The 13,065-nt window shown below is 49.9% G+C and overlaps 1 protein-coding gene across 1 annotated transcript; it reads right to left on the bottom strand.

Moving 5' to 3' along the window:
• Positions 1–2,184: 2,184 nt before the first annotated feature.
• On the bottom strand, positions 2,185–12,547 carry LOC120948856 (uncharacterized). Its single transcript, XM_049605116.1, has one exon. It carries the CDS (start codon positions 10,892–10,894, stop codon positions 8,342–8,344), a length of 2,553 nt encoding a protein of 850 aa, XP_049461073.1. The 5' UTR covers positions 10,895–12,547; the 3' UTR covers positions 2,185–8,341.
• Between the last annotated feature and the right edge of the window lie 518 nt (positions 12,548–13,065).

Below are 13,065 nucleotides of genomic sequence, written 5' to 3'. Positions count from 1 at the left end.
AACGTTGAATTCTTTAAGTTTGAATTATCGTGTAGCTCTACGGAGCGGGAAGTGATTTGTTGTGCGTTTCTTTTCCCGGTACAACTATTACATCGTTTTCCACTGTCACTGGCAAAGGTGGGTTAGCAGGTGGGTTAGCGCTTGGTTGAAGTGAATAAAAATGAGATTTAAAGTGCAGCTGGGGTACGTTTTTCTAGAAGCTTTTTCTACCTTTGACATTGTTGCTATTTTTTTATGTCGAGATTGCATAATACCCTTGCAAGCTATTTAAATTATTAAACCTAAAATCAATATTTTCATCTGAGCCACAATGTACCGCCACAACCACTACACGCTGCTGTAATTGAATTACATAAAGGACAGACCAGAGGGCCACATCAAAGCTGAAAATATGTTATATTTACCTTTTAAACATATGCAAACCAAACATTTGTGTGCACAATAAAAGTGAAATCAATTGCGGCAGTTCCCTGCTTAATGTCATCCAAATCAGATTATCCATCGAGTGGCTTTCCCCCACTGGTACCACGTGTCATTTATTGAGCCCTTTTGCAAGTTTTTTTTTATTCCGTACAGCTACCACTATAAACCTCGAAATTATTAGCTTCGGTGGATTAAATTTGTGATAGAGATTTCAGGCGTGACATCAACTGCCGAAGCCGTAGGCACGTTTTTTTTGTAAATCCCAGCGGTTAAAGTAAACCTTTTCTAAAGAGTATACATTTCGTTAGAGATAAAAAAAACGAATTAATCCCTCCGCTTATCCGATTAAACACAATGACTGCAACTGCTGACGTATCAGTCGACATTAGCTTTTTTTTTTTTTCTCTCTCTCTCTCTCTCTCTCTCTCTCTCTCTCTCTTTCTCTCTCAGCTTCTCCTAGCCACTCACCAATGACAGACAATTAATTCTATTGACAGAACAGTACCGTAATCAACGCAACGCACGACACCGGGACCTAACGAGGTACGGGTACTCCATCAACCTTTAACACCGGGCCCATTAGCCGTTTAAAAAGGGGAACAATGAACAAATGCAAGCAAAATCACTGCAGTGAAGTAATAAATCATTGAACCGCCTATCGGAAGCTTAATTTTCGATGCACGATAAAAAAAAAACGCACCTGCTTCACGTGAGCGAGCTGGACAAAGGGCTGCTGATAAGCTGAACTCTGAACTTCAGAGTCGGTCAGTAGACCGAGCGCGCTGTCCAGTGGAATGTCACAGTCGGCATTGGGATTGAACCGATAGAGCTAATCGCGATGGCAGCAAAGAGGACTCGAGAGGACGGGTTGATAAGAAAAGGGTTGGATCTATTTTTTCACGTTTCATTTGTTATCTGTCGTTGGCAATAGTGTGCGAAATGTGCGGCACTGTCACAAGGTGGTGATAGGGTTTGTTCCAATTTTATCCAGTGACACAATAATAGAGGTAGCGGTCCAGAACAAAGTGGAACAATTGTAGAATTAGTTCCGTTCGAATGTGTAGAACTCGATGAATCACTGTGTACAACCCACTGATTGTTATCTATTTTTTTGGCAATCAGGAAACCCTTCTAATGATTACTCCAAATTTATAATTGCTATTTACCCCTTAAAACAGGCAGGAGCGATCAGTGAATCACGAACTAGTATATTTATGCATCGGTATCTTCTTGGTAGACATTGATAACAGTCATAAACAAATCAGTTGCACCTTTGGCTCTGTACAAGACTCTGTGCATGACACGGCGAGCTGGGTGAGTCAGAAAAGGTGTGCGAATGTTTGATTTAATGGAGCAATCCAAGCGCAGCGTCACGCGTGTGGTTTGCTTCTTCATGCGCGTGAGTAATTGGGCGACAGCTTTCAAGTGATTCTAATAGTTTATTGGTCATCGGTGATAGGAAGATACCGAGCAAGTATATTATAATTTAATAATTTTAGGCTCCAATGAACTCTTCATGATCGCCTATCTAAAAAGCGACAATGTGTTTCAAAGTGCGTTGAAATAAAATTGACGAAATACGAGCCGATCGTGCGCCTATTCGGGCGGTCCTTTGCAATTCTGCACCGCCTAAAAGTGTGATAAATGCAACTACGTTGGCGGACAAATATACTTACGATGTGTACGACCAACATTTTCCCCCATTTTTCTTTCCGTACTATATACAATCCTTCTACGAAGCGTAAAACATTGGGGCACATATTACATTTTGCATAGCATTTGACTTTTATTACTTCAATTAGTGGTGTGTGATTTTTGTTTTTTTTTTTTCATATATTTTTATATCATGTTTTTTTTTGCTTCAATATCTGTTTGTTTTTTTATTGAAATTTTCTTTTCATAACAGTTTCTTTTTATCCGAGCATAAAACTACTCAACATTTCGATTCTTTGATTTTAGTATCGCATTCTTTTTTTGTTTTTCTTTAGTCTCTGTCTCTTTTGCTCCTATCCTTTCTGCTTCCCCTTACCTTTTTTCTTGTATCGCACGTCCTTCACCTTCTACACCTTCGTCTGCGCAGTACACCTAATAGAGCTTTATACACTTACAGTAACATCGCGCATTATCGCTTCACTAAACACTTATCTTGTTTGCTTAAACACGTAAAACAGTTTTGCTTTGTTAAGGTAATAAGAGTGTGTGTGTGTGTGTGTGTGTAGCCAAACCTTAACCCACTGCAATGGTATACGCCGCTGGTGCCGTGGTGCGTGTGGCTCTGGTTTTAAACCCCCTCTTCCTCTTTCTGACTCGCTCTCTTTCTCTCTCTCTGTCTCCTTCACACACACACATACACAAACACACATAATTTGTCTATCTTAGTGCATTCTTGTGGGGAGGGTTACTAGAGCTACTTAAATAAATAAAACTCTCCATTTCTTGTGAGATACCTATCAATTCGTCCCTCACACGACCCGAATTGGCTAATAGTTTCGTCTTTGTTGTGTGTGTTGTATGTGTGTGTGTGTAAGTGTGAACCCTGAATAAGGACTAAGGTGGAACCCGCAATGTGGTTCGTTCAAATCGCTTCCTACATTGGAGTTCCCTGCCCGTTTGTGCGTCACAACAAGAACACAGCGTGCGTATTGTGAGCGCTGTATCAAGCGGTTGTTTCGTGCGGTGCCGTTGTCAGTTAAGATTCCTGTCAGCACCTTCAGCAGCACCGTGCGCAATAGAGTTAAGTGCATGCAGGCGTGCTGTTGCTCTTCAGTTATGCTCCAGCGTACCCAACACTGCCCTGCGCTGGTGTTAGTAGCAGCTCGAACTAGTTTGAAACGATTTACTTTCCCTTTTCTTGTGCCCCACCTCCAACCCTCGCGGTTGCACACCCTCACGGACGACCTTCAGTGGGAGGTACGCGGGAGGGAGGGGGGGGGGGTGGTACGATAGGTGGCAAAACATGCACACAAGTACTCGCGATGGCCGCGCTCTTGATGTTCACCGTGGCCCGCTTGTACTGCTTGTACATGCACATGTGTTGTTGTGCCCTTCGTTCTAGTTGCATATTGGCAAAAGTCACACACACACACACGTACGTAGAAGCAGCGCGATCACAGGGAAAAAAACCTGTTCAGCAGTGGCAACAATGGCAGGCATGCAGGCAGAAGCTGCACCGGTGTTGCAATGCATGTCCACATTGCGTCCTGCTCGGTTTGCATCGGTTCGGGCGCGCATGCAGCAGGCTTCTTCACAGCCACAGGTTCTGGCGATCGATTGGCATGTCGGTGGTTGGTTTGGTTAACCACCACTGCTGCACCAGCCGGGGATACCCCCAAAGGGTCAATGGCACGCGAAAGGGATGGAGTAGAGTTGGACGGGTGGATAAAAACAAACCGATATCAACTGGTTAAGGGTTTCTTTGTTTTGTGAACTGATTTAATTGGCGCGGTGGTTGCAATTGCACTGGCATTGGGAGCGTGAAGTGAAGCGATTCATTTAATTTGGTCAATTGCTGTTCTTTTTTTCGTTTTTATAGTTTTACCCTAGCAGTGATACCAGCGATAACAGGATTAGAGAGAAAGGGAGATAGTAAGTGTACGTGTGTTTGGTGTCATTCTAATATCAATACTTCCAATATCCAATGGCACGGGCGAGTGGTTTTACACTCACCATTTCTTTTAAAGCCCAAACACACACACACACACACCCACACACCTGACTGTCCCTGTGTGGTAAGCCCTAGTCATGTTTAAGCACACACTTCAAACATCGTTTCCCTTTGATTGAAGGTGTCTCGCCGCTCTGTCCGCCCCATAAATAGCTCTAACTATGCGCGGTTGCTGCTCTCCATCTTCACCAGCATGGGGTTTTTGTGTGTGCTGTGTGGCTGAGTGACTAACTCTTCTCCAGGCGAGCGTTTTAAGGTGGAACTCTATTTGAATGCCCTCGATTTTTGACTAATTGTTAGAATAACAACGTCCTCGCCGCGGGAAGCTATAGCTAGCTCAGCGTATTGGAGTACTCGTGCTCTCGAGTAGGTTACAATGTAAGTGACACGCTTTGTGTGAGCACAAGGCTGCTTACTTTGTTTGTTTGATTTTTTGTTTCGTGACTCATATGTGTGAGTGTGTGTGTGTGTGTATACCTGATAAGCACTCCTACTAGGTAGAGAGTTAACTGGCGGTTCATTTAAAATATTTGCAGCATTTTTTTGTTTGTTTTTTAGTTAGTTTAGAAATAGAATGTTTTGTAGCAAAAATAATTCTCTTCCATCGTAGTTTTAAAAGATCCTTTTCGCTTTGACCCGACCTTGTGTTACCCTGTTACGCATCTTTTTTTTTGTTGCTAGATCTTGCACACATACACACGCACATCGGAAACAAAAAGGCAGCAATAGTCACACTCCAACGCTGGAGGTGGAAATCATGGAAGAGCCATCATTATTTGGTAACTTTGTTAAATGGGCGTGCTCGAAAGGCGCGTAGCTCTTTTTGCTTTAGCTTTTGTCCTATGTTTTTTTAAACTCTCTTTCTTGTGACCGCACAAAGCACCAGTACGATTAATTGATTTTGCTCCTAGATTCTGCTGCTAAGGGATGCTTCCTGCTTTGCTACCTCTTAGCTCGCTTGTTTGTTTTCTACCACAGTGAGTTGAGCGTTTGTCTAACTGCTCTCATAGGCTAAAGAATAATTTCTACACCATTGTTTTTTTTTCTTCTTCTTCTAGTGTTCATGTCGTGTAGGTTGCATGGGTTTAAAGCATTATTACCAGTCAGTTTGAAGTAAAAATAGGGATACGGTGTAGAAAACGGAAACCCTTTAGGTATCGGTCCTCCGATCCTCCTTCTATAATACAAACGCACAGACACACACAGAAACACATGTACATTCATATACACTTATACTTATTAACTAAAGGGATTTGTTTGTGTTTTGTTAGCTTCGACTAAATTTCCCGTCACGTTTACCTGTACATTCGGCCTTATCTTATGCTATATGCCATCCGCCCACTGCTAAACAGTAATAATTTAGAGCTTATGGTTTGGTTTGTTTTGCTTTCTTAGCCGACCCTTCTTAACCGAGCACTTGCGATGATTTGCAGCATGAAAACTGCAAGCTTTCTTTGTTACGTTAAAACCAATCTAATACCTAACACTCTGTCACTGAGAACTGGGAGAGAGCTGGTAGGATGAAGGATAGATGATGGGTGTACGGGAAGCGTCTTTCGGTGGGAAGTTATCATCATTCCGGAGTCATCATATTGGTTGCGTCATGTATTGTTTAGAGAGTCATTTTGAAGATTGCATATGCAACAACGATGGCGTTGAAGTTGAACAAACAAGCTAACCACATCGTCAAGCATTGCGTCACCAGCGATCCGAACCGATGGAGGACAGAAATTAGAAACATATTAAAGGCACATTAACCATGCTCCATCGTAAATGGATCCATTCCCCCAAAAAAAAAAACAAAAAACCTTGTCTCCAACTGTATGACGTTTGTGTGCGCGTATCCCAAAGCCGATCGATAATCGATCCTTGACTCTCGATCGAATGTGATGAATTATTATCTGCACACGAGTGTTTTCATTCCCGGCCGTGCCGCGTTAGCCCGACCAAAAATAGACATTCGAACGAAAAGCCCACCCATCGCGGACATCCTTTCGCACGTGCTACCCCATGCCCCCACCGGCACCGGCAGCGGAAAGGGCAAGAGGATCAGCCGGAAACGACCCGAAACGACAGGACAATAAGGTTATCCTCTTCGACAACACCAGCGTGTGTTGGGTGTGCCGGTATGCGTTCGGCATAGAGTGGAGAGCAACCTGTCACCAGTAATCAAGATGCTAGATGGCACGCATGAACGACTCCAGCGCGAACGGGGCGCAACTGCGAGGTGGGTGGCTGGCTGGCTGGCGTTTAGCAATAGCGCCTTGAGCACCGGAATTGGAATTGCGGTGTCCACCCACGGGACGAAGACGAAGTTTTCCATTTAGCAGTTTTCGGTGTGGTGGGTAGCGGAAGTGTTGTGATTGGTGCGACCTGATGGACGGGACAGTAAAGGACGAGTTACGAAAGGGAAGCGACACAACATTTCAGTTGAGACTGCGTGTAGTAAATGCTATTTTTAAAAGTCACCATTATGGAAAGGCACATTAAAAAAATGCGTTTAAAAATGAGGTACGATGTGCTCATACCACTACTACCAACTAACCAATCAATAAAATCTAAACGAACCTCTACCGGGTAGCGATACTACTTTACGTATTTAGTCTCCGTGTGGCTACAAATAGCCACTCATCGATTTTGGATGGAAAAACGGCTCCTGATACAAGTGCCGGTAGTCGTCGAACAAACCGGTCACTTTCGGTAATGAAATCAACTCGAATTCCACTTAGTGATACCGGCCACTAATTACCTGCTCTATTCACTAACCCCCTCCCCCAAAAAAGCGGGACAAAGAACTCATTACTTGCAATGGGAAAATCGTAACCCCCCTCGCTGTCTCGTGCGATGATCGCTGTGTGCTAATGTAGTCGGACCATTTATCGCAGGTTCGCCTTTGCTTTTACGTGTTTATCATGCATGAGATAGAGTGTGGCCAGTCGAAAGGACTAAAAGCTGAGCACGCCCTGGCTCGGAAAGGTTTTGGCATAAAGGAAACACACAGAGTTACAATCGAAACAATCATCGTTCTAATTACATTCGCTGAGGCCGTATTGTATTAACTCCCTTAAGCTTGCGATCTGTTCACCATTTAAATGCACGTCAGCAATTTGGGATGTGAGGAAATGGCACCATTTGATTCTTTCTATTTCCCTCCCTCTTTCTCTCGCTCTCTCTCTCTCTCTCCATCTCGGTCTCTTTAGCCTGATCGTGTAATATTTTCGGCTTTCCTGTTACGTGTAGTGTGGTGTCGCGCTGCGTCACCAAGCCCGCGCACCGTGTACGCAACGTGTGCGGGCTGCTAAAAAGCATACGCTTCTAGCCGCACCATTCTAATCGGGGTGTCCACGGTCCCAATGTCCTATTTTAATCCCCACGTGTCGTGTGATGTGAGCTACGCGCTGGGAGCTACTACACATGGCCGTCCACCGGCGCCTACATTACGCCAGCCAGTGCCAGTGTGGTTTGACAACGTGAGAACTGGCCGGTTTCCAGCCCGAGGCCGGCTTCCGTACACACACACACACACGCACACGCACACACGGACTGTATCATTTTGTTTTGTGCCAGCCGTGCACATTACGTGCACGCGGTCAAACGCACCCCCTTGCGCCACCCCTTGCGCGTCTGCAGCGCGTGGTGGATGAGTCGAATGACAGTGACGCTTGGCTTTGCAAAACGTTTGTGTTTGTTTGTTCTTCCAGCAACCAACAGGGCGTTATTTTAAAACAAGCAAAAGGACACCCAAACCGGGGTGCCCGCGCATGGCAAAAAAATGGGAATCAAACCCAAGCCCACCGGTTTCCCCACGTGGTGTTGGAGCATCAGTGCCGTAAGGATTGTCCGTTGCTGTTGGTGCATCCGAACTGCACAAGAATGTCTCAGCATGATGGCAGGTCGGGTTCGTCGGGCTGTTGCGATGCAAACACGTCGTAGCACGTGCCGCCTAGAAACGTCAGCAGTTTTATGTTTTGTCCAATACCAACCAATAAATAAGCTAGGTACGTATTGCAAAATAGTGTCATTGCTGGGCAGGTAAGTTGTCAAAGTTGGATTGGAAGGCAGTATATAAATAATGTAATGATCAGGATGAAATGGAAAGGAACACTCCCGCCCAGGTTCTCAGCGATTCACGTCCAGCGCTTTTTGGCTTTTTGGCACCGTGCGCCAGCAAAAACAAACCCTAACCCTAAAGGCCACCCCCGTATCTGTCACTCACGCCCTCCCATTCCCTTAGATCAGCAGTTCCGCTTACAGCTACACCTCCGTCTGCTCGTCGTTGCTGGTGCAGGAATTGGTGGCAAAGTTGCAGCCCCACTTACGCGAACTATCACAGACCCGTTTCAGTATCGATTTCTTCTGGATGCAGAGACTATTGAGCTCGTCGGAGGGGTACCGCTCGAACTCGACGATGTACCCGTTCGCCACGGCCACGGCCGCCGCGTGATTTGGCGTGAGATACTTGCACGAACTATTGCTGCGCGTCAGCCCGCCGGCGCCCTGGCTGCCGGCGATGCGCACCTTGTGCGCGGACTTGTGCGCGATCACCTCCGGCAGCTCCTCCTCCTGCCCGACGGCGTTGGCCAGCGTAATGTTGGCACCGTAGTTGCCGTGCTGCTGCTGCGGCTGATGCTGCCCCGGCGGATGGTTGTTGTAGTGCGTGTTGCTCGTGGTCAGCTTCTGGAGCCGCTCGTTCGTCTTCTTGTCGATGCCGAGCAGGCGCTTCACGCCCCGCCGAACGCGCTTGTTCCGGTAGGCGAAGATGAACGGTGAGCTCAAGTTCGCGATCACCACGGTGAAGATCGCGAGCAGCGCCTGGTCAGACACGATGATCAGATCGACGTGGCCCTGCATTAGCACCAGTATGCCGTACGGCAGGTACGACACCAGAAACATGATGATCACCAGGATGCTGATGCGGGCGGCGCGCGACTCCTCCCGGTACTTGAACAGGGAGGACGCGTTCGACAGCCGGTGCCGGATCGAGGTCATGTAGCTGAGCGCCTTCGGCGGCACGTGCACGGCCGGCAGCGACAGGATGTGGTGCGTGCCGAGGCTCTCGAACTCGCCGCCACTGTACTTCTGGAAGTTGGGCGTCGAATGAACCTGCCGCAGGCCGGCGACCGGCAGCTCGGTCGGCTCCTCCTGGCAGAAGCTTACCAGCCGGCCGGCGCTGTGATTGCGCCGCACCTTCCCCAGCCCAGCCGATGCGGCCGGCGGCGGGCTCGAGTGGGTCGGTATCGGCCCGCTCGCACTGCTCTCCGCCGGGAGCTGCTGGTGCATCAGAATACTGTTGTGGTTGCGGTCGGGTCGCAGCGGCGACTTGAGCACACTGGGCAGCGAAGCCGCCACACCGGACGTTGGCGTGGCGATCTGCACCACCTGCGGGCTGCGATCGGGCCGCTCGAGGGACGCATCGAGCGGCTGTAGCTGCTGGATCGGTTTGTGCGTTGGCGTCGGTGCGGGCGACTGCTGCAGCAACGGCTTTAAACACGAGTCGCGCGGCTGATGATGGTGCGGTATGCTGCTGATCGTGATCGTTTCATCCTCGTAGTGGATCTGCTTGTCGATCTTCATCGTCAGCCCGTCGCAGCAATCGCCCCTGCTCTCGCCCGGCCGCTCCGGAATGCTCGGCATCGGTTGAATCGGCTGATGCAGCTGCTGCTGCGTCGGCTGCTGCTGCTGCTGCTCCAGCATCGACTGCTTGTCGGCCGCATGGCACTGCTTCTGGGCGGACACAAGATTCAGCGCACTCTGCAGCAGCGGCGAGGAGCCGTTCTGGCGCATCCGCTGCCCACTTTCGCGCGCCTCGGAAAAGATGCGCCAGTACATGGCGCACACGAGCGCAAACGGGATCAGTATGACGATCACGAAGTACGCGTACGAGAAGATCGTGTTGTACAGATCCTCCGAGATGTTCAGATGCTGGATGAACCGGTCGCCGGCGGGCAGGCCGCCCTCGCCCGGCCCGGCGCCGCTCTGGTTGCGGGCCAGCTGACTAGATTCGATGGCGGCCACCTCCTCCGCCGTGAGCCGGTTCTTGAACAGCGTCACGTACTTCTGGTCCCCCCGGAACCCGGACGCAATGCCGAACGCAATGCCGAGCGCCCAGCTAGCGATGATGAACGCCCACGCCTTCAGCTCGGAAATGCGCGAGTGGTAGCGCAGCGGATCGGTAATCGCGCACCAGGTGTCCCCGACGACGAGCAGGACGGAGAGGGCCCCCAGGGCCACCACCAGGTCCAGGCCCCAGCAGCGTATCTTCGTGAGCGTCAGGTTGGGATGCAGCGCATCCACACCCGGGCCCGGGTGTATCCGGCTCGTCCGTATGAAGGGCGTTTCATCTGCATCCTCATCATTCTGCTCCTCCTGTCTATCACAATTGGACGGCCCATCGTCCCCACTGCCCATGGTGCCATTTTTGGAGCACCGCACGATGCGCGTCCGATTCGGTTGGGCTACCGTGGAGCTGGGCTGCTGGTATGCCAGCGCGACGGTCGTAGTCGTGTACGCCGGACTGCCATACTCGCCACCTGTCGTCGGCTCGTACAGTATCGGAGTGGCCGCTGCTGCCGGCAGCTCAGCGGCCGGCAGTGGCGTCGGCACCGCCGCCTTGCCGGTGAACGCGTTCAGCAGCAGCGACGGCCCGAGAATGATGCAGCAGACGAGATTCACTATCAGCAGGTTGATCACGAACCGGTTGGCGGTGGTGCGCAGACTTGGCGTCACCCAGAACGCACCGAGCGCCAGTATGTTCACGCCGATCGAGCTGAGCAGCAGACCGCCAACCAGACAGTCTATGGCTAACATTGTGCACGGTTGTTGTTCGTTTCACTGCCCCTAGTAGTGTGGCTGCAGGCTGGCAACGGGCACACGGTTGGCCACATGGTTGTTTGTCCGCGGTACCGCGGCTACATCGGTTTCCCCACCGGGCACATTCAAACACACCTCCCCAAATGGTTTATTATTTCAACGGTGCGAAACACACGGACGCGGGAACTTCTTCAAGAAATTTGCAACTTTTGCTTCTAAACGCCCGGTCTAACACACACACACACGCACAAACAGACACGTGCACACGTAAAAGAATGTCGTTCGACAAGAATTAGTTGCACCACACACTGTTACATTAAACACAGCATACTAACAAACACACACATAGACACTCGTTGTTGGGGGGAGGTTTAAGCTTGGCCAAGCAAATAAGGTTTGGCTTATTTGTAATTGCTCCACGCGGGTTTGGGTGTTTGGAAATCAGCGTAGCAAACGAGGGCCAGTCGCGGTTGGAACCACTTCCCCTTTCCACTAATTTATTCCCTCACAAATGTGTGTGTGTATAGTAACCCGCAAGTATCGCACCACTTTGGCCCCGTTCGAAGCCTTTCCCACGCGCGACAACGAGCAGGAATAACAACGTCCACACACTGGTTCGTCGTCGCTGTTGGTCTAACTCTTAAATGCGCTCTTCTGCCACACTTCCTCCCGTTTTACACCTTTACGTGAGTATGTCAGAAGACGGGATAGCAGAAAAATGCACACACACACATTCACTTATTTATATTCGTGGATTTAAAATATGTTTTCCTCAAACCACCGGAGGTTTTTCTTTTGCTGCGCTTGTCAAACGGCACACGTATAAATTCACTCGCACGCAACTCACACGTCTGGCCACGAAAAAAAAAAAAAAAACGGGGGAGATGTGTATCTGCACGATCTCGCACTGTGGCTCATAAATTATCGTTATGAGACGTTCTGCTGCTCTTCGTTTCCTTTCTGCGGCTCACTTCAAAAACTTGCAATGATCGCTCCCGGCGTGATTCGATCACTGTTTTGCCCTTGTTTTCACTACCACGAAAAATTCGTCACCGCACTGCACATGGACGCTTCTTTTCTGTGGTCTCTTTGCACGGTCACACACACACACTTGAGCGGTCACACATAAACACACACAAAAAACACGGCGACTATCCGTGCGATTGTTTTGTGCTGTGTGCTAGCCGCCCTTTTGGCTTTGCTCTTGTTTTCCTCGGTTGTCTGTGTTCTCGAGTACGCGAAACACCCTATCTCGCTGGTACGCCCCAATAGCTGGCGTTTGCGTGTGCGAGCGCCAGTGCGAACTGGGTCTGTGAACCGCGTGCAAGCAACTTTCCGACTGGTCGGCTTCGGGCGAGTGCAGGCAAGTTTTGTTCGGGGCCACGGTGCCGCCGCGGTTCGTCGTGTACGCACGAAAGCCGAAGCGCTCCCGAACCGGTTCGGTGGCCGTTTCGTGACCGCCTGGTTGGTTGCACCGCCACCCCGCGCGCTGGGGTGCACACCCTGTAACACACAACTGGGGGTGGTTGTTGTGGGAAAGTTGGGGGTTGGTTTCGCTCGTGCGTTCGGCTGCCGATCGGAATTATTCTTGATGCTGTTTTTTTTTGTTTCTTGCTGCTTCTTGTACGGCGAAGAGCCGGGTGCCGGGGGGGGGGGGGGGGGGCTTGATGGGGGGCAGGCCGCCCGTTGTGGGGATGTGCCGGCCGGCCGAGCAGCAGTGTGGGGTGCACCTGTACCAACAAGTCGTCTCCGACCTCCGTCGTCTGCACACGCCGTGTGTTCCGTGCCGATGCCGTGCGGGAGATTGTCGCGGGAGCGGGGGTTGGTTTGGCTTCTTCAGGCCAGTCTTGCGATGTCGTTGAGCTTCGTCTTTCCGCATTCGGCCAAGTGTCTCGGTTTGTTTGTTTGCGTCGCTGTGTGCGTGTGGCTGTGTGCATCCAAATTGATTGACTTCTCGGTTGGCGACGGCTAGCGGTTTTCCTGCCGCTTCTGGTCTCGGGTCCGTGTTCCGTCCTTTGCGCGGTTCTTTATTCTGGGCAGCGCGCGGCTTGTTAGTATGATCCCGCCGGTCCCGCCCGCTCCCCCGGTCCCGTCAGGTCGGCCAATTTAAAGCGACATAATGAAACACGAAAAAATAAAGAAACCCCCCACACCAACCACAATACGGA

This window comes from Anopheles coluzzii, chromosome 2 (genome assembly GCF_943734685.1).
Source record: "Anopheles coluzzii chromosome 2, AcolN3, whole genome shotgun sequence".
In the NCBI taxonomy this organism is placed as follows: domain Eukaryota; kingdom Metazoa; phylum Arthropoda; class Insecta; order Diptera; family Culicidae; genus Anopheles; species Anopheles coluzzii.
The sequence above is the reverse complement of the archived record's forward strand: the minus strand, read 5'-3'. Positions and strand labels throughout refer to the sequence as shown.